This window comes from Schistocerca piceifrons, chromosome 8 (genome assembly GCF_021461385.2).
Source record: "Schistocerca piceifrons isolate TAMUIC-IGC-003096 chromosome 8, iqSchPice1.1, whole genome shotgun sequence".
Lineage (NCBI taxonomy): Eukaryota > Metazoa > Arthropoda > Insecta > Orthoptera > Acrididae > Schistocerca > Schistocerca piceifrons.
The window spans coordinates 157,874,381-157,900,400 of NC_060145.1; the positions used below are offsets into that span (position 1 = coordinate 157,874,381).

The 26,020-nt window shown below is 37.2% G+C and overlaps 1 protein-coding gene across 9 annotated transcripts in view; it reads left to right on the forward strand.

The window, feature by feature from the left end:
- The window catches only part of LOC124711469 (serine/arginine repetitive matrix protein 1-like), a 145,790-nt gene that overhangs the window by 11,826 nt on the left and 107,944 nt on the right, over positions 1-26,020 (forward strand). For 7 of the 9 annotated variants that reach the window (XM_047241566.1, XM_047241569.1, XM_047241568.1 and 4 more), the window contains exons 3-6: positions 9,713-9,835; positions 15,798-15,968; positions 18,523-18,635; positions 23,395-23,712. In XM_047241566.1, coding sequence (XP_047097522.1) covers positions 9,713-9,835; positions 15,798-15,968; positions 18,523-18,635; positions 23,395-23,712 — 725 coding nt within the window. Of the gene's footprint in view, positions 1-9,712; positions 9,836-10,311; positions 10,482-12,827; positions 12,889-15,797; positions 15,969-18,522; positions 18,636-23,394; positions 23,713-26,020 lie in introns of those variants that run through there. The other 2 variants (XM_047241573.1, XM_047241574.1) reach the window with 2 other exon arrangements.

Genomic DNA, 26,020 nt, shown 5'->3' on the forward strand with positions numbered 1-26,020 from the left:
CCATGAAGCTGGGCTACGGTCCCGCACACCGTTAGGCCGTCGTCCGCTCACGCCCCAACATCGTGCAGCCCGCCTCCAGTGGTGTCGCGACAGGCGTGAATGGAGGGACGAATGGAGACGTGTCGTCTTCAGCGATGAGAGTCGCTTCTGCCTTGGTGCCAATGATGGTCGTATGCGTGTTTGGCGCCATGCAGGTGAGTGCCACAATCAGGACTGCATATGACCGAGGCACACAGGGCCAACACCCGGCATCATGGTGTGGGGAGCGATCTCCTACACTGGCCGTACACCACTGGTGATCGTCGAGGGGACACTGAATAGTGAACGGTACATCCAAACCGTCATCGAACCCATCGTTCTACCATTCCTAGACCAGCAAGGGAACTTGCTGTTCCAACAGGACAATGCACGTCCGCATGTATCCCGTGCCACCCAACGTGCTCTAGAAGGTGTAAGTCAACTACCCTGGCCAGCAAGATCTCCGGATCTGTCCCCCATTGAGCATGTTTGGGACTGGATGAAGCGTCGTCTCACGCGGTCTGCACGTCCAGCACGAACGCTGGTCCAACTGAGGCGCCAGGTGGAAATGGCATGGCAAGCCGTTCCACAGGACTACATCCAGCATCTCTACGATCGTCTCCATGGGAGAATAACAGTCTGCATTGCTGCGAAAGGTGGATATACACTGTACTAGTGCCGACATTGTGCATGCTCTGTTGCCTGTGTCTATGTGCCTGTGGTTCTGTCAGTGTGATCATGTGATGTATCTGACCCCAGAAATGTGTCAATAAAGTTTCCCCTTCCAGGGACAATGAATTCACGGTGTTCTTATTTCAATTTCCAGGAGTGTAGTTTCATTTTGTAATTGAAATTTTTAGAACTGGAAGTTTTTGCTCTAACCAGTTATTTTCCAGCTGTGAAACAAATTCTGTAGTTAAGTTTAATGTTTTCTTATTGAGTGAAATTATTGCTTACATTTTAATCAGATACCAACTAAATTTGATATAAGTTGCTAGAGGTTGTTACAAACAAGTATTGTTAGATGGCAGAAACCACTAATTCGCTATTTCTCAGATTCACTACTTTTTTTTACTCAAGAACAGAGAGAGTATAGCAATTTTTGCAGTTTCCCCAATTATCTTTTAAATGAGTTTTTCAAATCCCTATTTCTGGGATGAAATAATGTGGATTGCTGCATCAAACAAGTCCTGGGGCTGAAGATGACACCAGCAACAACATTTATGTATATCCACCAGCTGCGACATAGTTGTGTATACAAACAGTGATCCAATACTGTCAAATGTTTTCTATTCCAGTCTTTGATCACAATATCAATTCTTTTGACTATGACCGGTTCCAGTCCATAATGACCATCCTCAGATCTTTTCTACACCATGTCCTAAAGTGATAAGGCCATAATGGCAACGTCAAAACATATAATCAGCACAGCATCCTCACATGTTTTCGTATGTTTTGACATTGCCATTATGGCCTTATCACTTTAGGACATGGTGTAGAAAAGATATGTGGATGGTCATTACGGACTGAAACCATATATTCCTAGAGTCATCACTTAAAGCTGGTCTATGAAAATTTGTTAGTAAACTTTTTTGTGATAGGCATAAATTATCTTCAGGAGTCTGCCAGTTCAGTTTCATCAACATCGCTGTAACAATCTCCCATGGTTCAAACCGACCTGTGACAATTTGGGCTGCCTTTTTCTGTATACATTCAATATAAAGCTATGTCGCTGCAGTTACGTGCATCATTTGGTTCACTGTCATCAATCATCCTCCATAAAGTCCCGACTTGGCCCCATCCAATTTTCATGTTTTTCCAAAACTTAAAGGGCGCCTTTGAGATTTTCATTTTGATGGCGATGAAGCAGTGCAAGCAGAGGTGACGTTATATCTATCAACAAATTGGAATGATTCAACAGTGACGGTATCAACAAACTGTGCTCTCATTAGGAGAAGTGTGTTCATCATCAGGGTGACTGAATAAAGATATAAGAAGTTGTTAACTTTTAAATAAAAAAGCTTTGAGAGATTTCACAAAAGAATTTCAGATTATTACTTTTCAGCAAGCTCACATACATTGTAAACAGTAACGGTCCTACAACTCACCCATGGAGTCCACACGAGCTTTTTCTAAGTAGCTTCTTCTAAGGGCTACATTGAAAGACCGATTGTATAAACATCATTGATTGGAAGTCAGTTTTGACCTTAGTCCAGAAATTGAACTCAATTCAGGAAACTGCTGTATTGCATAACACTAAACTTAGATCCAGTGAAGGAGATGGCACTGATCAAGTTACCAAGAAAATTGCTTGGTAACATCGCTAAAATTGACTATCAACACAGTTATTCTGCTTCGACCACAAATATTATTGATACTTCACAGGTACATAGTATTTATTATTAATGGTACCGTCTTATAAAACATGCAGGAAAGTAAACAGAAAAAGAGCAGTCTTCAAACTGCATCCCAGCCAAATAAGATTTGTTGGTGGAAATTGTGTTGGGGCAGTTAAAAAAAAAGTTACTACGGCCAACAAAAAAGAGGCTTGGAAATTAGTTGTTCTTGATCTCAGTTTGCAGTACAACGGGAACAAATCATGATTTGAAATGTTTGAAAATGTATTATGACAAAGGACCAAGATAGCTTTCACACGTGACTGTGTGTACTTTCAGGACACCTTCAAGTATTACATTTCATCTCTATGTAATTACATGTGCTGAAACCAGTGCCAAAACTTTTCGCAGTTGAAATTAATAAAACTGGAAGTGGTAATTTAGTCAGACCTGCTGTTACAAAAACTGGGCAGAACCTAATTGCAGTTCTGAAACCACAATTTATTCTTATTTCCAACCTCAATGACAACAGTGCAGATTATCATCCGAAGGTGTGTGGTTGTTTTGAACACATTATAATACAATTGTGTAATTTTTTGAAACAAATTTGCTATGTGAAAGGTAGTTAAAAATATTATTCATTACATTTCTGTTGATTTCATGTTCTGATGCAGGTAAAAATAACACCGAACGTTGCTCTTCATTCACGTCAGTAAATGAGTAGGTAATCATAATGTCAAATGAATATATTGTTCTCCTTGAAGGTGAAGAAAAGTGTGTTCGCATTGTGTTGTTAAGGCAATATTTTAATTTAACAGTGACAGCAGTACGTCCCGTATTTTGAATTAAAAATAACCTCTAATTACAAGTAGATGTGCAATGCACAAACCAGGAGTCTGGTACTGAATCCTAGGGGTTAGAATCATTTCCCAAAAACAAAAGAATATAAATCCTTTTCGACGTGAAAATCAATTTTACGAAAGAATCCTTGAGTGCAAATAAAAAAAGTTTCACTTGGGGAACATGAAATAAGAATGGTAACACTGAAGGTACAATGAGAAATCAAAGCACTGAACCAGAGAGAATGCAAGAGAATAAATGCTTCACGATTTAGTTTCATTGCTGAATCATAAACTTAAAACAACTCAGTATTTTGCAAAAGCATTGCCAAAGGTTGAAAAAAAGTGGCAAGTGGAGAAAGAGTTTTCCACAACTGATGTGGAATTGACTCTGAGATTAACCGGACTGCACTGCAGTACATTTCACTGAGCTACCGCCTGATAGTTACAAACTGACTTACATACACTGAGGTAACAAGAGCATGGGATAGCGATAGGCATCTATAAGGGTGGCACTAGTATTGCGTATGCATGGTATAAAAGGACAGTGCATTGGTGGAATAGTCATTTTTACACAAGCGGTTAATGTGAAAAAGTTTCTGACGTGATTAGGGCCACCTGACAGGAATTAAGACTCTGAAGATAGAATAGTAGTTGGAGTTAGACACTTGGGACATCTCATTTTAGAAATCACTAGATAATTAAATGTTCCAAGATGTCAGGAATACCAAATTTAAAGCATTACCTCTCACCAAGGACAATGCGGCATCCAATGGCCTTTACTTAATGACAAAGAGCAGCGGTGTTTCCGTAGAGTTGTCGTTGCTAACAGATGAGCAACACTGCATAAAATAACCACGGAAGTCAATGTGGGACATACACGAATGTTTCAGTTGGGACAGTGCGATGAAATTTTACGTTAATGGGCTGTGGCAGCAGACGACTGACAAGAGTGTCTTTGCTAACAGCGTAACACCGCCTATGATACCTCACCTGGGCTTGTGACCATATCATTTGGACTCTCGGCAACTGGAAAACCATATCCTGGTCAGATTCGACCCGATTTCAGTTGGTAAGAGCTGATAGTGCAGACCCCATGAAGCTATGGACCCAAGTTGTCAAAAAGGCACTGTGCGCACTGGTGGTTGTTCCATAATGATGTGGGCTGTGTTTATATGGAGATCCTCTGGTCCAATTGAACTGATCATTAACAAAAATGTTCAGCTACTTCGAGGCCATTTGCAGCCATTCATGGACTTCATATTCCCAAGCAACGATGAAATTTTTACAGGTGACAATGTGCCATGCCACTGAGTCACAGTTATCCATTATTCATTTATTTGAAGAACATTCTGGGCAATTTGAGTGAATGGTTTGGTCACGCAGATCGCCTGACCTGAATCTCATCAAACACTTATGGGACATAATCAAGAGGTCAGTTGAGCACAAAATCTTGCACTGACAATACTTCAGCGATTATGGACAGCTGCAGAGGCGGCATGGCTCAGTATTTCTGCAGGGGACTTCCAACTACTTGAGTCCATGCCACATCAAGTTGCTGCACTGTGCTTGGTAAAAGAAGATCCATTGCAGTATTAGGAGGTATCCCATGACTTTAGTCAATGTAGCAGTGTAAGTACTTCTTTTGTTGTGAAGATTTTAATATGAACTTACCGATATTTGAGCGTAGAAAATGTGTTTGTAAGTGGTTCATTTGTTATTGTCTCTGTTAGACTCCTTTTTTTTCCATTGCAAGTATTTTGAGTTTCCCTCTCTTACTCAACTGCTAACTGTATAAAATGCCTTAACACATTCCATTTGGGCCATAGTTCCTACTGCAGTCCCCCAGAAGTAGTAAACTTTTTTGATCTCTTTGCATTGCATGTGAAGGAGAAAAGCAGATATCAGCTGGTTTCAAAACCATTGTCAATTTCGGAACCAGATTGTTCATGTGGCACCAGAACTTTTTCATCAAACTGTCCCCCATTTTACAACTAACTTCTGTGATCAGACAGCTACGGAAGCACATGGTAATAACAAATTCGCGGGTACTGATCATGCCTGTAATATGTTTTCCAAGTCACCTAATGGCTCTGTGAATTACTAAAAGATCAAACTACTGGCTTTGAGCCATCACTGCTCAGAAATAATGGTTCATGAAGTAATGATCAGAAAGACTGCACTTAAGAGATTCTTCACCAACTGACTGTTAGAGAACAACACACCCGCAATTTCTATGGGCAGTGTCCAGAATGTGTTAATTGATCACACATTAATTAAGAGACATTTTCAAGAATTGTTAAAGAGATCAGTTACTATCTGCAGTCATCACTTACATAGCTGATTATTTCTTAATCCAACTTCACTGCTTGAAAAACTTATTTCAGATTTCTGCCACTTGGGAATGGCGTACTCGGGTACTTACTAAACATTTTCTTGTGTTTATAACAACTTCTCTTTTGCTCCTTTCTATTTTGTACTGGCACAAAAAGCATTTTTTGTATTGGAACTAAGTTGTGAACTGATGACTTTTTTTCTGTGTTAAAGCTAAATGCTTTAAACAGTCGGTCATGAGTGTGATATCTCTGTTATTAACAATCCTCTGCGTTATAATTTCTATCCACTTTTCTACCCACTCACTTGATACTCCATATGCTCACATTTCATTCGTTATCAGTGCTGAACTGTATTAAACATTTTTGATATGTCAAGGAATACTGAATCAATCAGGGTGCCAGTACCTGCTTCCTTCTAATGAGATGCAAGACAGAGTCACAGAACAGGATATCATTATTGAACTGAATGGAAGGGCTGTAAATGAATCACAGGTAGCAAATATATTTAATAATGATTTCATAAATTCAGTAGAAAGTTGAAGACAGATACCACAACAGTTTGTTGAAGCAACTCTCGTAAAATTCAGCCATATGAATGTATCACTAGCTTTTCCACGTGAAATTAAGGAAATTATGTTTTCTCTTAAAAATAAAAGCTCACCTGATTTTCATGGTGTTTCCAAAAGAGAACAAAATACTTACTCCCGTATAATAAATGCTGTTTCATCTAAAATATGTAATGCGTCACTAACTCAGCCATTTTTCCAGAGAGACTGCAATACGCCATCGTCAAATCACACTTTAAGAAAGTTGGTAGGAAGGATGTCAATATCTACTGACCTGTTTCATGGTTGACATCATTTTACAAAAATTTTTGAGGGGAAGATGAATTGTATAATATCATCTTGCCTGAGCAACAGTATCATCGTCAGTGAATCATAGTTTTGATTTCAGAAGAATTGCTCTACTGAGAATGCCATTTACATGTTCGCTCTTCAAATTTTACAAGCATTAAATATTAAAATTGCACTGGTTGGTATTTTCTGTGATCTATCTAAAGCATTTGATTGTATGAATCGCAGAATTCTCGTCCATAAATTGAAGTTTTATGGAATTGATAGTGTAGCCGGCCAGGAGATAACGTCATATTTAATCATAAGAATGTGGAAAGTTGTATCTAGTAATTCAACCAATGTAGTCTGGGAATGTTCTGATTGGGGAGAAATCATGTGTGGGTTTCCGCAAGGCTCATTCTTAGGTCTGCTGTTTTTTTTCTCATGTATGTAAACCATCTTCCATTTAACGTACAGGCAGAATTAGTTAATGCAAATGTTGAAAACACCAATTCTGTAGAAGAATATCTATTATGGTAACATGTAAAAGAAGGTTGGTAAGAATTATTAACTCACATCTATATATCTAATAATAAATAAAAAACTTACTAAATTCACATGCAGTCATATTTACGAATTAATTTGCAATGTGACTGTCAAATGACTCGTCCCACTTAATTACGATTCATTGTGCAAATGGTCTATGGAACATAAAACTAACTGATCAGGACAGAAACAAAGGGTTATATTGTATGGCCAATTTCGATATTACAGTGTGTGGCTATTTTCTGCCAATTTCGAGACACTTTTAGTTCCTTACAGCTTGGTTTTTAGTACAGTATGTTCCATACTTTTGTCCTATTTCTTTATCTTTCAGTATTAAGATGAAAATATACCGACAAATTGTTTGTTGATGTAACAAGTCACTTCTGTTTATATTATTAGAAATGCATTTATAATAAACCCAGTAAATCTAATCACGTAAAGAAAAAACACTTCGTAAGCATATACTGTTCATAGTTTTCAAAAGGAAGCATTGTCATAACTTCAGAGTTCCCTTCTGAGATTTTATGCTTTAGATCCCAACACTTCAGTATATATTGTGAAAAAAGCCACTTGAAATCTGAATTTGAACATGGAGGACACATTGCCTTCAGCACAAAACTAGATTTTTTAGTGTCCACATGTCTTGTTGAGATGAAAAATTACTTTTTCCATCAGTTTACGAAGGTAGACTCCTGTCATTTTAGGTACACGTACCGAACTTTTTGCTGTCTCAGCATTAATAAATTTCATTATCATTGTATGGTTCAAATAAGAGCCTAGAGATGTGAAAACAGATTGCATAAATTTGTTGCAATAAAAAATTTTAGTCTAATTTCAAGGTTCTACTTGTACCTTTGTATTTCGTTCATCTCTGTCCAGCATATTCATCCCGTCATGTTTCTTGAATGCTGGGTGGTTTTCCCCATAATAATAAAACTGTCTTTATACATGTTGAATAAAAAACAATGAGGTTTAGAGAGATTTTTAATACGGTTCGTAGATTAAACTGTGTATTTTTGTAGTACACAGCTACAAATATGAAGATCACCAAATATCACACAAATCTGCATCACAGCTGGTGTATTTGCTCCTATCAGCCCGTCACAGCACATTACATGTGACATTATGCATATGTGTATCTGATAGTAAAACAGAACAATGACAACGTTTTTTTCTATATTTATTCAATACTTCTTTATTACTCTGTGAAGGAAGTTTGTGGTTGCAGTGGTCCTTTGTGTAAACTAGGGTCTAGCTTGAGTTCAAAGGTGATCATCAAATGCCATGTTGATTTGTGTGTTTGCAAACCTATAATATTGTATTTGGTGGTTTTTTTTTTCCCCACACTGTAACCATAATACAGGCCTAATCTGAAAAGACCTCCTGAATGCAGAGTAGTGTTGTTTATACATACGTAGAATATTGCAGAATATGCAAACATTAGTCTCAAGAACCTTCCAGAAGTGATCAATTCATCTGTCAAAAATGTGACATTTTTTGTTAGATTGATTGTGCAAGAGTCATGAAACAATACATTGGTGACTATATGAAATTTGTTGGAAGTGTGTGGTATTTTTGTTTCATGAGGAAAGGATGAATCAGCTGACTGTGGAGATCGCATGATGGCATGCGAGAGAAGCTACAGTGCTGAGGTTAGGGAAATGTAGTAAATGAATAATAACTGTGGTAGTTTTAATTGCAAAAAAAAAAGATTGACCAGTTAGTTAGTAGTGCTTATTGATGTGCATCATCTGAGCTAGTAACATGTTCTATTACTTAAGTAATTAACCTCTGAGAGATTTTAATTGGACAACTGATTAAGATCAGGATATTTTATAGACTGAGGCAATTACATACCAGCAAGGTGGTATGCTTTGACAGACATATAAACATGTCACAGACAACTTTTAGAGTATAATCTTTGTTTTCATTATTTTAGTTAATTGTTTATTATTTTGCACAATTTTGCCTTTAGTTCAAAAACCATTAGTTACATTCATTCTGATTCCAGCAGATGAATTCTTACAAGAAAGAGATGTCCAACGTGTTTGTACAATAATTATTCAAGCCACTGGGAGCATAAACTGAATTTGATCACCGCATTTAAAATATGTATTTGTTTAATCTATGGGTAAACTTTTATGAAGAACCAAGTGTAATACATAATTTTATTCATATGTTCAGTATGCATTTAATTGTGCATCCCAATACAAGATTTTATTACTGTATAAAGAATTGTAAATAATGCTGTTAATTGCTCTAAGTCATTAGGTGAGGTAGATACATGGAATTTACAGAGAAATAGGTGCCAAACTTACAAAAGGTGGTCATCTTACCTTGATCGTACTTCTAGAGGGAGTTGTAGAGGCAACACCTATGTCGGTTTGTGCGGTGGTCTAGCCACGCACATTTGGGCGCTTGAGCTAGTTAGATACACTTCACTCTGTAACTGAATTTAATAGCAAGTCTACATTCAGAATGTGTGAAATGGAGAATACACTTCATTATTGAATAAACAGTTTTTAGTAGGGGAACTTCACATAGACTCAACCAAAGATTATTTAAATCTGATTAATAAATCAGAAAGAATTTTATTATTTTTATTAATTAACAAAACTTATATAATAACAATCTGCAGAAAAAGTCACATGAGTACTAGTCAAGATGTCAGATCAGTATCATTCCCTTACCATTAAGAAGACAAATAAAAAACACTTGTTACTGTTTGCAAATTGTTTTGGGAAGCCTAATTTCCAGAAAAGTGTGTTAAACATCAGTAACATTTAAACATTTTTAACTTACAGGTTGATATGTCCAAAGTAAAGCTGGAAGTAATAAAACCCTGGATAGCTCAGAAGATAACAAGTCTCCTAGGAATAGAAGATGATGTTGTTGTGGAATTTGTTTTCAACCAGTTGGAGCTAAAGGTAATGGTCCAGATGGTTTGTCCCAAATTATATAATAAGTCTGTTTAGTGTTGACTTTGTAGTTGCTATTGTAATATCTTGATGGGGATATCGTTTTGTGAAAACTGTGGTTGGAGAGTTTGCACTTTAATAATTGTAAGGTGTTTTTTTAAAATGGAATTACTACTGTGGCATAACTGCAGCAGCGTTTAGTTTGGCTATATTGCATATATGATTTGTTTTGCTGAAAATCAGTAATTTGTAAGATGTTTTGTTGGAGATTCATGCAACATTTTTAAAATTTGTTTCGTGCAAACTGCTGTTAACCACCAACATTTAATTTGGAATTTTTGCTGAAAATGCTGGTGGTTGTATGAATTTCTAATAAGGCTTGGAATGTAAAAGCAAATGGGGGTAAATATTAGTGCTTAAAAATCAGCATAGAAGTACAGTAAAGTAAAAAAACTGATTGTTGCCGGTTTCTTCCGCCCAATTAGACAGTTACGTTGTAAACTTGTCCCATCACCTCACCTCTGTTGGAGTGCGAATTCGCTCGGTTCGCTTGTGATCGGGCTGTCGGCTTCTCCTCTCCTTCTCAATTAGCTGACTGCTCCTGCTCTGCTGACATCCGGGCAGGGGTTGTCAGGGTTCAGTACAAAATGAAAAGGTTGGTACACTACATTGAAACCTCTCTTAAAACTGTAATAATTAAGATCCCATCTTGTGAATGTGAGCAAAAAGTGTGTATCATGTACATGGTAATTTCCATGAAAATTAACAGAAGAAAGCGCAATTTTTACATTAGTTACGTTTTAGTGAAAAAATTGTCCACCTCACTGTGCATACTATGAAAATTTTCGACTCACTGGTGTATCAAGTTGGGCAGACAGAAGGACTTTTGAGCTCTCCATCGTTAATATTCCTTGAGCATTAGCTGTTAATATTTGATCCCGTACTATCACATTCATTTTCAGGCTGCAGTCTTTATAGTGCTTATCGTGTAACTTGATTTTCCCCCTTTTTCGTGTGTGTGTGTGTGTGTGTGTGTGTGTGTGTGTGTGTGTGTGTGTGTGTGTGTGTGTGTGTGTGTGTTTGCTTGCTTGCTTTTAGTTAAAAATTATGCTGTAATTGTTACTAGGAAAGATTTCATGTAACTTTAAAGTATTTTTCATCAAATACCTGTGTTACTGTGATAAAAGCAAGTATGTTCTGATGTGCTGTTTTGTAGCATTAATGTAACATTACACTTACACGCACTGTGCAGTTTGTAGGCCACCCAATACAGCTATCTGATAATTCTCTATAAACTATCTAGTGTTAAAAACTATACTTGCTGCTATGTGGCTATTTCAAAATACAGAAACTACCTCATTCAGGCTTTTCATTTTTAAATTTCAGTGAAGTAAAGTAACAACACATATGACATTTCTACCTTGTCAAAACTTAAAGGTTTTTGATAATTCTTTATGAAATTTTTGTGGTCCTGAATAGTATCAAACAAATCTTTTAGATGATTTAAAATTTTTCTTTTATCGTGAGCTGTGTGGAAAACATTTTGATTGATTGTTTTGTTCACATTAATGTTGTGGTTTTAATTACATTCATTGTGCTGTACCTTGACTAAAAGTACCATTAATTATTAGCCTTTGTGCAGTTCCCAAACAAAGAAGTAAAAGAGGCGAAGGTAATGTTTCAGCTGTAATGCTATATCCAGTATGTTGTAAATTGCTCTTCTTCCATTTGTAATAATGGTTTGCTCTGTCAAGTGTGTATAATATCCTTGACGTATTAGGATTCTTTGAAATGCTATCCTCAGTTGTGTTCCAGACTTTCATGATGAGGGAATACATCTTGGATGAATAGTTGATAGCAAAATTTATTTTTTTGTGCACATTTGTTCTAACCGTTTCTACTTAACCCTTTAATCTGGATAAAACAGTCTAGTTTTGTATATTGTCATGTATCATAACCATGGTAGCCTGTGATCCAAACTTACTGTACAAAAGATTTAAATCTTTTGTGATTTTATAGTAAAATGGGGTGCTGTTTTTGATGCTGTTAGTGTAACTAAGAGCTGTAGTAGTACAACAAGCTCTTTGAAAAAACTTCTCTTATTTGAGAGCAATGGGGATCATTTTTCTGCCCGTACAAGTGGAGGTTGTTATAATAAATCAAAAATCACTTTAAGTGAATACCAAGATGTTTGCTTCAAAAAGTTATTGGCAGATTTTCTGTTACATCCTTGTCCAGTACGATGAATTACTTTCCTTCATTGATCTAATTTCATGTAGTAAGCATAAATGTTTCCATCAGCCAAGCAAAATTTGGTTATTGTTTTGGATATAAGTTATTTTTTATACATTTGAAAATTAAGATTGGTTATAAATCAGTAGTTTCCAATATGAGTCTGAAGGAAAAAAATGTGATTTCTTTTAGATGTTTAGTTTACAATCCTGTCTTGAGGAAATTTTGTGGGTAGGTTCCTGAATCGCAGTACATCTCTCCAAAACACAGCAGCAGTTATTTCCATCTGTTGTTTGTATTTTGTCAGGCATTGTGTCTGGCTTTACACAGTTGTATTAAAAATGGTTAATGTTGCTTGGATTTGTGTTCAGTGCATCACAGATGGCTTAAGAACTTGAAAACACAGTTAAAAATGCGCAGATCAGTTTTTTTATTGTAATTTGATTAGTTAAAAACATGCAGATCAGTTTTGTGTTGTAACTTGGCTCACATGGCTCAAGGAATGCTAGCCTGTTTTTATAGTTTTTCATGATAAGTTTATAAAAATAAATTTATAGCAGTATTGTGATGGCAGTACATCAGTGGCACAAATGTTAGTAAATATAGGTCATGTCACTGCCATGTGCCAAATCTAAAGCCTCATTTGATATCTGCAACAGTATGTGTAATTTTTCTTGTCATCCTCTTCGTTCAAAAGAAATTGAGTTATGTGTTTAGGGTATGGTTTGTCATGTTTATGGCAGTGATCTCATACTGTCGTTCAATTCAGTCTTCTAGCAGAAGAGGAACCATACGAAGTCTGGAGCCCTTGCTAAGACGAGATGTGGCAGGTGGTATAAAGAATTCTCTCAGCAGTAGAAGCCGGTATTTTCAAAGCAAAGTGCCATTTGTTGAACCAAGTACTGAAACTCAAATAAGAGATTTACAGTGTCGTGTAAATTGCTGTGCTGGTTTTGAAAACAGCGATGTCTTCTAACAAATCTGATAAGAAATATAATACATTTGCACTGTTTTCCACGCTAACTTATGTATTTTCTGTTGTATATGTGGCAAAGGAAAAGATGAACTCTTATCCAATAGAAAAACCATATCTGGCATATTTTGCAATTACAAACTGGCAGCTTTATTACCCATGTGCATTTTGTAAGATTTTTTATAATTCAGCCTTGATTGAAATAGTCTAAGCTAAATGGTTTGGTAGCGGCAATTTGGTTCAACATCTGGCACATTTTACTTTTTTGCTCAGATATTTTTAAGTTATTTAAAGTTGCTACTTTGAAAAGTACTCATAAGTTACTTCAGTATTGAAAATTACATGTACACACAAGCTGATGGCATAATGAAAAGTATTTAATAAAAAAATGTCGTGGGGGGGGGGGGGGGGGGTGTTTTGATGACAACGTGTTAATTTATCTCTGTTAAGAGAAATTATCAGTTACTTAAGAACTGAGTGTATGTATTATTACTGCAGGCTTTTTGCAGTTATCAAACATTTCCAGCTTTTGTGTACAACACTCCTTGTAAAGTACTGCCAAAACAAGTCACAATAAGGGAGGGGTTATCATAATTTCACTCAATCACTGCATTATCTAGCACAGTTTTCTCTTCTGTTTGTTAACATTTCCAAAGGCAATAACAATCATAAAAAATAGTAGTAAAAAACGATTAAAAAATTAAATCATAACACAAGGTATCGGAAATGCCAAAGCATTGTGAAGAATTAGAATTAAATTTGTAGCAGTAATAAATTATTAGCCATGTTTTGTTACATTTGTTTTGTCATTGTTAAATAGCTTCTCACAAACCAGTGGTGCTTCTGTACATATACAGTGAAGCCTCACTTTTAAAGGGACTTCAGAAAAATGGTGTAAAATGACATTTTAATCTGTAAAAGTTATACATAAGATATCCCTTTGCAGTTTTGCGCTTCATGTATGATATATGTGCATAATAGACATCAAAGTACTTTGTCAGGGACTTGTTTATTATATAATGAAGGTTTATTATCTAATAAAAACTACTGATGTAACTGGAACAGGTAACTGTCTGGGAAGTAGAAAAATCATAATCATTGTTTTTGGAAAGCCTTGCAGCTGTCATTCATTATTTAAATAATGAAACACTGCACCAATTACATATTTTTTCATGCTTAGAATGATGCGTTTCGAGAATTTTTTCTCATTGTCAAGTGCAAATATTTACAAACATATTTTGTGCAGTATTTGCATATGTGTTGTTCCTCATCTCTTGGACGGTTGTCTTTTTGAGGTTGCCAGGTACTGCGCCTCGTTGGTTATGTTGAAAACCACACGCACACAAACTATCACTCACAATGTTTGTTTGTGTAACATCAAAAAAATTTGTACGTAGATATTGCACTTGACAACGAGAATTAGTTCTCGAAACACATTTTGCCCAACGTGAAAAAATATGTAAGTTGCACTGTATTTAAACCAAAAACATTTGAGCAATGCAGAGTGAGTGCAGGCGCAAAAAGTGACCAAACAACAAACCCTGGCAAATATGCTTTGACGGGGGTGTCGTGACGTTCACAACAATGACAAAACGGCGCATGCGCAGTAGAGACAGTTTGGTAATGGTTGCGGTTGGTCATGATATCTTTATTCGAACGAACCTAGTTACTCTCAGCCACCACACAGAGCAGAGCCTGGCAGCGGCAGGAGACACGGCATGAATTGTTCCAACTTTTACCAGTTTGCTGGATCAGATCTGCTGAGTAGAGCACCCTGGTGTCAAGAAACTTAACCATATAACATTTGTAAACACTACTTGATGGCAGCACCATGCCGGCATATGTTTTACTTCAATTATTCTTCACTAACATTTTTTCATGATGCATAAATGGCTGGAAAATTAAATGTTGACACAGAAGTCGGGTGTGAATTAACATTGTGTATATAGGTAATTTGTCGGGAGCAATAAAAAATAATGTAAACCCCAGGAAAATGTTATTTCTGGGAACGTAAAAGTGGGGTTTTACTGTATTCCTATGTTGCCAAGGTGTGGTTCTCTGGCTTTGTGTTTATTTTTCCTGTGGATATAGTGACAAAAACATTTTCATAGGCATTGCGTGGCACAGTGATGTTCCAAATTTTTTTCTCAAGAACTAATTTTTGTATTCAACACATTAATGTAGAGAAGGAATTGCGATAATGATTGATCCATATGTTAGCAGGTTGCATTAACTCCAATGTTGTTGTCTTTGATAAATATAATGAACAGAAGGAAAGAGTGACATTGAGATTGCTTGCCTGACAACTTATGTATAAAATGTCGCAGATAACAAATTACAATTGGCATATCAATTAAATCAACTTGTAACTCGTAAAATCACAAAACCACTATTGTAGGCTCTATATCTGAAGACAGAATTTATTTCCTGTATATATCACTAAAATATTAATTCACTATCAGTGGCTGTGTCATCAGCCCAATGAACTTGGTTGAGATAGTTATTTAGAGATTGTCAGTAGTGTTCAAATTAAAAAGAAAAATGGTTTAATGCTTTAATTGCCCTTGTGTAACATTTTTACGATATTTTAGATGGTCAAATGCATATAAATGGCATCACTAGGAAGTATGTGGCAAACAGACAGTTGAACTGTGCTAGAATGAAGTGTGGAATATATGTAACAGTGTTCTGTTACACTTAACGATGCTTAATAAAACATTAAAGCTAAACACACCTTTTCTTCCCACCTGTCTGTTTCTGTAATAGCATCCAGATCCCAAGAAAATCCAGATCAACCTAACGGGCTTCCTTAATGGAAAGAATGCAAGAATATTCATGTCGGAGTTGTGGGAGCTATTGCTGTCAGCACAAGATTCAGTTAGTGGGATCCCTGTGCAGTTTCTTGAGCAGAAGAAGGAAGAGATAAAAAAGAGAATGGTATGTCTAATAGCATGTGTAAAAAACCTCATTATTCTCATTAAAGTGTGTCTTCAGCTGCCAGAGGCTGCAGGTGTGTGTGTGTGTGTGTGTGTGTGTGTGTGTGTGTGTGTGTGTGTGTGTGTGTGTTTTCGACAAAGACCTTGTTGGCCGAAAGCTTATATTGTGACAGTTTTTGTTGTGCCTGTCTGCGACTCACGATCTCCACTAAATGGTGAGTAGCAACTTTCCTTTTCAAATATTGTTACCTTCCATCTTGGATTTTTCATTGTTTGAAAAACTCATTATTTTTATTAGCATTTGATCTCTGCTGAGTTTCTTGGTGAATTAGGTTGTACATGAGTATAATATTGTTTCATGAAGAAAAGGGCCAAACAGTGAAAGCAGTTCACCATGTTTGTGGGATGAGGTGCCCTCAGCATTTGATTGGTGAATTCCCAAATGATGTTGACATAGATGTGTTTAGAGACGTAACAAAAAAGAAAGGGTTTAAAATGGAAGCAGATGTAATTTAAAAATAGTCACAACAACATGTGGGCTGGTACATAGACGAAATGCTGCATTGACTATCACAGCAGAAATTGGAGATGTTAGTCTCATCTCCAGTCAAAACATTTTATATGTATTACCAAGGGAACATTTACTAGAGATTGGTGCTATCAAATTTCAACCCTGTTTCATTCTGTTTGAAGTTATTTATCGTAAACATTTGATTCTGGTGTGATTGCAGTTTGCAAGAAACAGGCCCTGGTACCAGAAATTGCTCACAAGAGTTAAAAAAAGAGAAGCATTGTCACCCATAGCCAATGGTGTAGGTTTGCGAAAGGGAAACAGCACTATTTAAATTTAGCGAGGTCTTTAGCAGGAAGAATAATATGTAAAAGTGCAAATTCACACATTTTGTAGGAAACACCTGTATTCCCAGTAGTATTTTGCAGAAGTTTACTGTGTTGCCCTACGTGTTATTGGCCTAGACATAAAGTTAGTAACATAACATTGATGTGCAGTAATGTTTGAGATAAAGTAATACCAACATCCATTTTAATGGCTCGAATGTTGGTCTGTTTCTGTGTGTGTTTCACCTGGTGGTTGAATGATGGCAATAATTTTGTCCTACAAGCTCCATATTTTTAAGTAAATAACATACTCCTTCAAAAAAAAATATTATAGTGTGGTGCTTAAATTAATATATTTCAGCCCTGAAGGAAACATATTAAAAGTGAAGACTGTTCTGATTAAAAGAAGTAAAAGATTCAGATAAGAGTCATCCATTAAAAAAAAAAAAAAACTTCATTAAGTGGCCCTGAGTGATAGGATATGCTGGAGATGTCCTAAAAGCCAACTAGAGCTATCATGTATGCATTGGATTGTATGTAGGTACCTTTTTTTTTTTTACATGTGTATACCATTGGTTGTAAGTTTGTTTTTAAGACTCTCAAATTGGAAACAACACAAATGACTCTTAAGAATTAATATAATCACAGTATTCGATACTATATAATGGCTGATAGACTTAATTTTAAAGTGTGTTCACTATTTTCCATAGGCAAAATAGTACTAACATCTAACCGTATAGAAACACTTCAGTTATCAAAAGAACAATAAATTAGCTTTCAACGTAAGTCCTCCAAATCTACTCTCACACACACACTTAAACAATGTTGTCTTTTGGGTGTGTATTTTGTTAGTCATTGAACAGGACTTTGTCAGAAAATTATGCTGTCTGTTACTATTTATATCTGTATGTCTACTGCTTAGTGTCTCTTATGTTTGCTGAGTAATGAGCTATCATCATACACATGTGTTCCACACTAGATATTCTATTGATGTGTAATATGTAATGTAATTTATGGGAGAGGGGTTGTTCAATAAATAATGCATGCTTTTTTTTAAGTAGGTTGGTTTTATTCAGGGTTATAATACACCATATTATTCTCCACTATTTTAGTTACAAAAACCTATTTTTCAACCTTATTTCCATTCAATGTGACAACCTAACACGACCTTACTGGGAGGTCCTGTATGTCCTCATGGTACCGCTCTACGACCTTGTTGCGATGATGAGACAGCTCGCTGAAAAACTCATCTTGCTTTTGTTCACTTCCAGGTATCCGTAGATGTTCTGCAAGTGCCTAAGAATTTCTGCGGTGCTCTGGTTTTCTGCCAAAAGAAACTCGATAACAGCGCTCTACTTAAAACTCACATCCATTACAGATGCTGTTTTGAAGGCTACATGTAGCATTGCCACATGTCAGAACTTCATGAAACTATAGGGGCTGAAATGGGAACACTCCACCATGCTCCATAACAAATTACACATTTTTCAACCAAAATTGGCTGAGGAAAAAAAATATAATTTGCATCACTTGTTGAACACCCCTTGTAAATGGGCAGTATTTGTGTAATGTACCATTGGGACAAACAGTGGTACTATCTTTTGAGCTGTTCCATATAGGGTATTCCCTTGACATATCTGTTGACTAAGCAGTTTTTAGAGATAGTGGCATTCATTTTTCATTTCAGGAAATCGTTCTCATTTTGTCTGTTTTCACAGGAGGAACAAGACAGGCTTCAGGAGGCAATGAAGACTAAACTTGAAAAGGGTAAGGAGCGAGACAGCAGTAAAGATCGCAAACGGAGCAGAGACCGTGAAAGGGAGAGAGACAGGTATGTATAAGGGCAAAAAACTGTCTTGTTTGGTATTGTAGAAGTCTTAATCTTTTTAGAGCTGTAGTGTCTACTAGCTCCGCTGCACCTTAAGACTCCATTCACTCTGCACGCCAGGTTGGCCTGGGATGAGATGTTCTCCTCCCTAGGGCATGGGTGTGTGTGTTGTTATTAGCATAAGTTAGTTAAAGTAGTGTGTAAACGATGGCCTAAGCAGTTTGGTCCCTTACGAAGTCACACAAATTTGAACATTTGATGAGATGTTCTGCATCAGTCCATGCGTAGCCAGTGCAGGCTGCCATCCACAGTATTCAGGGGTAGGTTCCTTTCTCCTATTTTCGTGTTGGTGGTATATAAGATTATGCCACAGTTTCCTTAAGTGCTTTTATTTCCATTGTGAAAAAAGAAAAGCCTACTTTTCGTTTCGTGTGATTTTTTAGTTCTGTGATACATCCCAATTGATTGTCAAGAAAGTATGCAGTTCAAAAAATCTTATTTTTCTTCATGTGGTAATGTAGCATCTAAGCTTAATAATAAACTATTTACCTTTTCGTAGTTTGTAACAGTCATTGAGAAATGATGTCATATGTCAAGCACATGTACTAGCTTTACAAGTTATGTAATCAGAGAGTTTGATAGTGGGTAATCTACTGTTAAATATGTTTTTGACCATACATTATTGCTAGTGGAATATAGTTAAAAGCAATAACTAAGTTTTTGAATTGGTAGTGACACTGAGGTGAGTCTCATTCACGAGTAAGTGTGAGTTATTGAGTAGCATTAATGCTGTGTTCGCAAGCCTACCTAGTTCATGTGGATAGAAAAACCAAATTACTAGCAGTGCAGGCGTAGTGTTGGCCCCACATGTTATTTTAATGATTTTTGCCCAGAAAACCCAGATGAATACTAATTTTTCCCTCAACAATGACTGGTTACACTGGATGTGGTTTTACAACAGGCCACCGTTGACATTCTGAAAAGCAAGCAATTATTTGCTGTCCACATTCTACCATTAGTAGCATGTACGTTCAGTATTTGGAACTAGATGATAAGCATAAATTAGTCTTAAGATGAGAAATTGCTGTGGATGGATTATTTATAAAAACTTGTCATTCTTCATAATGACTTTCTATTTGGAGAAGAAATATGGCAGAGGCCAAAAAATAGAAACATCTATAAATATACTTCTATGTCTAAGTTGGTTAACGCACAAGGTTTTCATTTCTGAAATTTCCACTTTTGTGTTTCTGTGAGAGGTAGTAGCACAAATTGTAAATAATTGCATCAACTCTGTCTCCACTTTCAAAGAACTGTACACAGCTCTTAGAAATAATATTTCTTTTAGGAAATCCATATGATGAAACCAAGGAGAAGTGGAACTGTGTGAGTTGCTTGATTTCACCATGCCAAATTTCTAAATTCTCATCTCTGCCCTTAAAGGAGATTCAGTTTTAGCTTTTGCTATTTTAATAGAAAGAAGAAAGGAAGATTAGGATTTAAAGTCTGCTTGACATCAATGTCATCAGAGGCTGTTAACAAAAGACTAAGGACAGGGTCAGCAGACCTCCAAACACTGCAGGGCTGGTAAACTAATGCAGGCATGCATGTTGTTCCCAGCCTCCACCCCGACCCCTCCCTTGGCAGACCGATTTGCACTGCAAGGGGAATCAACACTCATTAATGGCTGACACACAAAGTTGTAGTTCATACATGTGCAGCCATCAGTTGTTTACTGTCAACCAGTCTATGCTATCATGTAGAACAAAGATTTCAATGCTTTTAGTGGTACTGTTTCGATGGTGCAGTGACTCGTCGAGTTTGAAAGCATAGAAGAAATGGGAGGTTACGGACTGATCCCATAAATAGCACCAGATATTTATGAGAATTCTTTACTTCACATAAAAAAGTAAAAACTATCCCAAAAAATTTTATTCGTATTCTAGAATGAATCCTAACAATGGAAACTCCAGGCAGGAATATAAACAATATAGGAAAATACTAAAATGTAGACTTTCACGGCCGGAAATATCATGTCCATTATAATTATCCGGGCTGTTATGCCGTGGTCGGTTGATGGATTTTGTGTCCATTCCCAACGTTTCGTCTCCGACTGCGGGAGACATCTTCAAGGGGGTCCGTTGCTCGATTGAAGGTCCAGCACACCCACTGGCTCGCTACTGACAGACAGTACAGTCAGTAGCGAGCCAGTGGGTGTGTTGGACCTTCAATCGAGCGACGGACCCCCTTGAAGATGTCTCCCACAGTCGGAGACGAAACGTTGGGAATTGACACAGAATTCATCAACCGACCACGGCATAACAGCCCGGATAATTATAATGGACATAATGTAGGAAAAGATAGGTTGCTACTTGCCATAAAGATAGCACATTAAATTATAGACAGGCTTAGTTAAGACACTTACAATAAGCTTTCAGCCACGGCCTTTCTTGGAAAAAGAGTAACGCACACCATTCGTTCACACAAGCATGCACACCTCACACACACATGGCCGCCAACTCTGGCATCTTGGGCCACAATGGGTAGCAGCAATCTGGAGGGGGTGGGGAGGGGATAGCTGTGTAGATGTGGAGGAAGAGAGGAACACTGTCTGGCAGAGTGCGCAATGACTAGAATGCCAACAGGCACAGTGTCAGGAGATTGTAGGGCAGGGAGGTGGGGAAAAACAGCGAAATAGGAGAGGAGTGGGGAGGGACGGGGAGGTACAATGGCAGAGGATGGCAAACAATGTATGTCCCATCTCCTACAGTCTTTGTTTGCCACCCTCTGCCAACACATCTGCCCATCTTTTCCCTGCTCCTCTCCTCCTTTGTTCTGTTTTCCCCACCAGTCTGCTGCACAACTTACTGTCACTGTGCCTGTTGGCATTCTTATCCATGCACACTCCGGCAGGCAGTGCTCCTCTCTTCCCCCACTTGTACACTACTATCCCTTCCTCTTCCCCACCCCCTCCAGATTCCTGCCACTATCCACATGATGTTTCATTCTGGCCTGAGCTGCAAGAGTTGGCGACCATGTGTGCGTGAGGAGTGCTCACTTTGTGAATGAATGGCATGTGTTTATATTTTTCTAATGAATTTTGTGGCCAAAAGCTTATTGGTAAGTGTCCTTTAGTTGTGCTTGTGTGCAACTTAGCATGGTATCTTTGTGGTAAGTACTGATCTATCATTCCCTACATTGTCACAACGAATTCTGATATATTTTAGTATGTGCTGCAGAACATTCTAGACCTGAGACACATCAGGAAGTAATTAGCGACTGACAAGGAACTGCGTGTAGCTCTCCAAATTAATGTCTTTTAAAGAACTTGAAATGAAATCAAGGCCAAGGGTATGACATTTCACTGGACTTTTCCCTGGATCACCTAACGCGATTTTGCCAAGTTTTTCACTTTTATCTGCCGCTAGGGTGTTTCCCTTTCATTTGAAGAATAATGAAAGAGTGGAAAAAATATGAGTCTTCAGTTCTGTATTGTTGTAGATGAAGGAAAATATGTGGACTAGTTAATTTAGATGGACTAAGTAACTTTGCATGGATCATTACAATATCCGTAAGTTTTCTTCACTGATTGTGAAATGTGAAGGAACTTCTTAGAACAAAAGAAAACATAACCATTGACATTTCTATTAAAAGCAAATGGTAGATTTCTGATACATAATACTGCAGAAGCTGAAGCATGACTCAGCGACTTGCACCTGCCCCAATCTCACACTGAAAGTATGGAACTTTCTGAATGTCACCAGCTCAGTATGGCTGTTGCTGTGCCGATGTGGCCTGCCACTGGTGTAGACCACAATGCAAAACAGGAAGTTTGGTATCACAGCCTGGCCGGGCACTTCTTGGTCCAGCGCGCAGTGTGAACACACTTTAAAACTTCACTGTAAAGCAACAGAAAATTCAACAAACCTAACTTCTTATCTGTATGTATTCTTGCTTGTTGAGCTGTATTGTAGAAATACGCAAAATAAGGGAAAGGCAATCACTCACCAATAGCAGAGTGATGTGTCGAGCATAGTAACACAACAGAAAACAGCATTCACACTAGCTGTTTTTTCTAGTAATAGTACACACACTCTCTCTCACAACCACACAAAAACCCAAATGCATGCACTTGTGGCTACGACAATTTCAGGTTTGCTATGGCAACGGGGAGTGAACATTTGGATGTCTGTGTGGTTGTGTGTGTGGCTTAACTGAGCATACTATTGCTAGAAAAACAGCTAGCATGAATGCTATTTTGTGTCATGTTACCATGCTGCACACATCAATCCACTTTAGGCGAGTGTTTGCCTTTCCCCTGCGTTACATACTGCTCAGTCCAGGAATTTCCATTATTATTTATTGTAGAAATGAAAGGGATGGCAACTTGGAATTCTTTATCAGTCTGCATAATTGCTGTTTCATTGCTGATAAATTACTTTGAGTTGTGGTTTGTATTTGTGGCCTTGATATAGTACTTCGATTCGGATGTGGTATTCTGATCCTGCAATATTACGTAAGAGCTTCTGTTAAATAGTTTCCTGTTAATTTAATCGTTCATGTTTTGATTTATGTGACACAAAATTTTTTATTTCACTCTGTAGAGTATTTCGATAATACTGTTACTGGAATCTGTCTCGTAATAACTATCATTGTTGGACATAGATATTTACTTTTAATTGATAGGTCCTGTTTTCTTTTGTTTCCTTTTGATATTATGTAAATTATTCCAAAATATGATTACCACATTTCTGTTTTCTAGGAAACGGAGCAGATCAAGAGAGAGGCACAGAGACCGTGACAGAGAAAAGGAGAAGAAAGAGCGTGACAAGAACAGGGAAAGGGAAGAGAAGGAGAGGGAGAAAGAGAAGGAAAGAGAAAAAGAACGTGAAAAGGAACGAGAACGTGAAAGGGAAAGAGAGAAGGAAAAAGAGAAGGAGAAGGAGAGGGAGCGAGAGAGAGAACGTGAAAAGGAGAGGGAAAGAGAGAAAGAAAGAGAACGAGAAAAAGAAAAGGAACGTGAGAAGGAGCGAGAAAGGGAAAAAAGGCGGAATGAAAACAACCACCATTCATCTTCTGGGTATGTTGTAAATCTTTCTTCAAGATTATGATAATTTTAGTGCGTAACTCTTCACACAGTACTGCAAAACAGCTCAAATGGTACCAGAAATAATATTGTTCCACAATATGTATGTGAATGTATTGTTCAGAAAAAGGATGACAAGCATTTGACGGTATGTGCATATGAAACTTCCTGGCAGCTTCAAACTCACTCCCTCTGTAGTAATTGCCGTGTTGGCATCACAGTCGTAGAAACTTGCATATACCTTCTGTTTTGATAATGTAAAGAACCAAATCTCTTACAGCCATTTATACATTAGCAACAAGTATATTAATAACTGTTCATACTATCATATTGTACTTTCCATGATTAATGAGGCAGTGAAAATAATCAATAAGGCAATGAAAAGAAATAGCTTTGATGTGATAAACTTATGAATTGATTACGGAAGTGCAGTAAATCGTGGAGGCTATAGAATGTATAAATTGTTAGTTGAATGGATAAATATTAGTAATTGTGCACTGAATTGGTATTTACAAAGTGAGATAATAAATTTAAATGCTAATATGTGTCATAAAAGCTGCTGGTATTCATTAAAAAATAGTCCTTAAAGTTGGATTCCATTGGGAACCGTGTGCTCAGTGAGTGCAATATTGGTATTGTAAACAAGAAAACTGCCAGCAGTGTTCATTTGCACCGGAGTTTGTGTCAACATATTTTTAATTTTCTCGCGATTTACGCATTACAAAAAAAATGTTTGTAGAGAGGATATGATGCTGGCATTATGTTGGCCATCCAGTAGTGTTTATAAATATTAAGTGGTTATGTTCCTTGACATCAGAGCACTCTATTCAGTGGATTTGAACGGGTAAAGGAGTGCAAGTTGTAACAATTTGTGCTATATCTCTCACTGCTTGCTTTGGTGTACATGGCATGGTGGCTGATGGGAGTAACTAGGTTTGATCAGATAAAGATATCATGACCAATCACAACAATTTTCAAACTGTCTCTGCTTTGCAAATGCAGTTTTGTGATTGTTGTGATCATCGTGACACCTTTGTTGAACCATATTTAGCATGTTTCGGCGTATGGCCACATGGAGCTTCAGTTGACACAGTCATTCACTGTGTTGCTCAAATGATTTGAGTGTAAACACAGCGCCGGTTACGTATTGTATTCATGCTGAGCAAAATGTATTTGGAGAATTTATTCTTGTTGGCAAGTGCAGTATTTACGTATGTATTTTTTGTAATGTGAAGGAAAAAAAAAACAGTGTGGGTGATAGTTTGTTTGTGTGTGTGTGTGTGTGTGTGTGTGTGTGTGTGTGTGTGTTGGGGGGAGGGGGGGTTTCTACATAATTGATAAGGCACAGTACCTGATAACCTCAAAAAGATGAGTACAGTGCAAGAGATGCAGAATAAAATATATTCAAACACCATACAAAATACTTATTTACATATTTGCATTTGACAGCGATAAAAAAATTCTCGAAACGTGTTGTGCTAAGCATGAAAAAATACGTAACTAGTGCAGTATTTCATTATTTAAATAATGAATGACAGCTACTGGCTTTTCAAAAACATTGATTATGACATTTGAAATTAAGTCAGATGTTTCCACTTCCCAGACAGTTAACGATTCCAGTTACATCAGTGGTTTTTATTAGATAATAAACCTTTATTACATAATAAAAAAGTCCCTGACAAGTCTTTTGATGCCTGTTACGTACATACATCATATATACAGTGCAAGGGGGTATCCTATACGTAACTTACACAGCTTAAAGCATTTTTCCCCACATTTACACAATTTTTTTTTTTTTTAAGTCCCTTGAGAAGTTTAAAAGGGGGTTTCGCTGTATTTAAAATCATTTATTACAGCAAATCAGTTACAGACAGTGAAGCCATCTTCAGTTCTAAAAAAGTATGTCATAAAATCAGACATGAAGAATATACACGCAAGCCACATCTACACTCATGCTTATAAATTACGTATAATTGCAGAATGTGGTGCCACACAACATGGCACTACACAAAACTGGTGCTAATAGCATAGAGACATAGGGAACACACACGACAGATCTGTAAGTCCACGGTATTGGTTTTAAGTTGAGAAAACCATCCTGAAACACATGCTACAAAATGCCAATGTGGGATATGATCACCATGTACACGTGCACAGGCTGCACAATGGGTTGGCATATTCTGGATCAGGTGGTTGAGCAGCTGCTGGGGTATAACCTCCCATTCTTGCACCAGTGTCTGTCGGAGCTCCTGAAGTGTCGTAGGGGTTTGAAGACTTGCGGCGATACATCAACTGAGAGCAT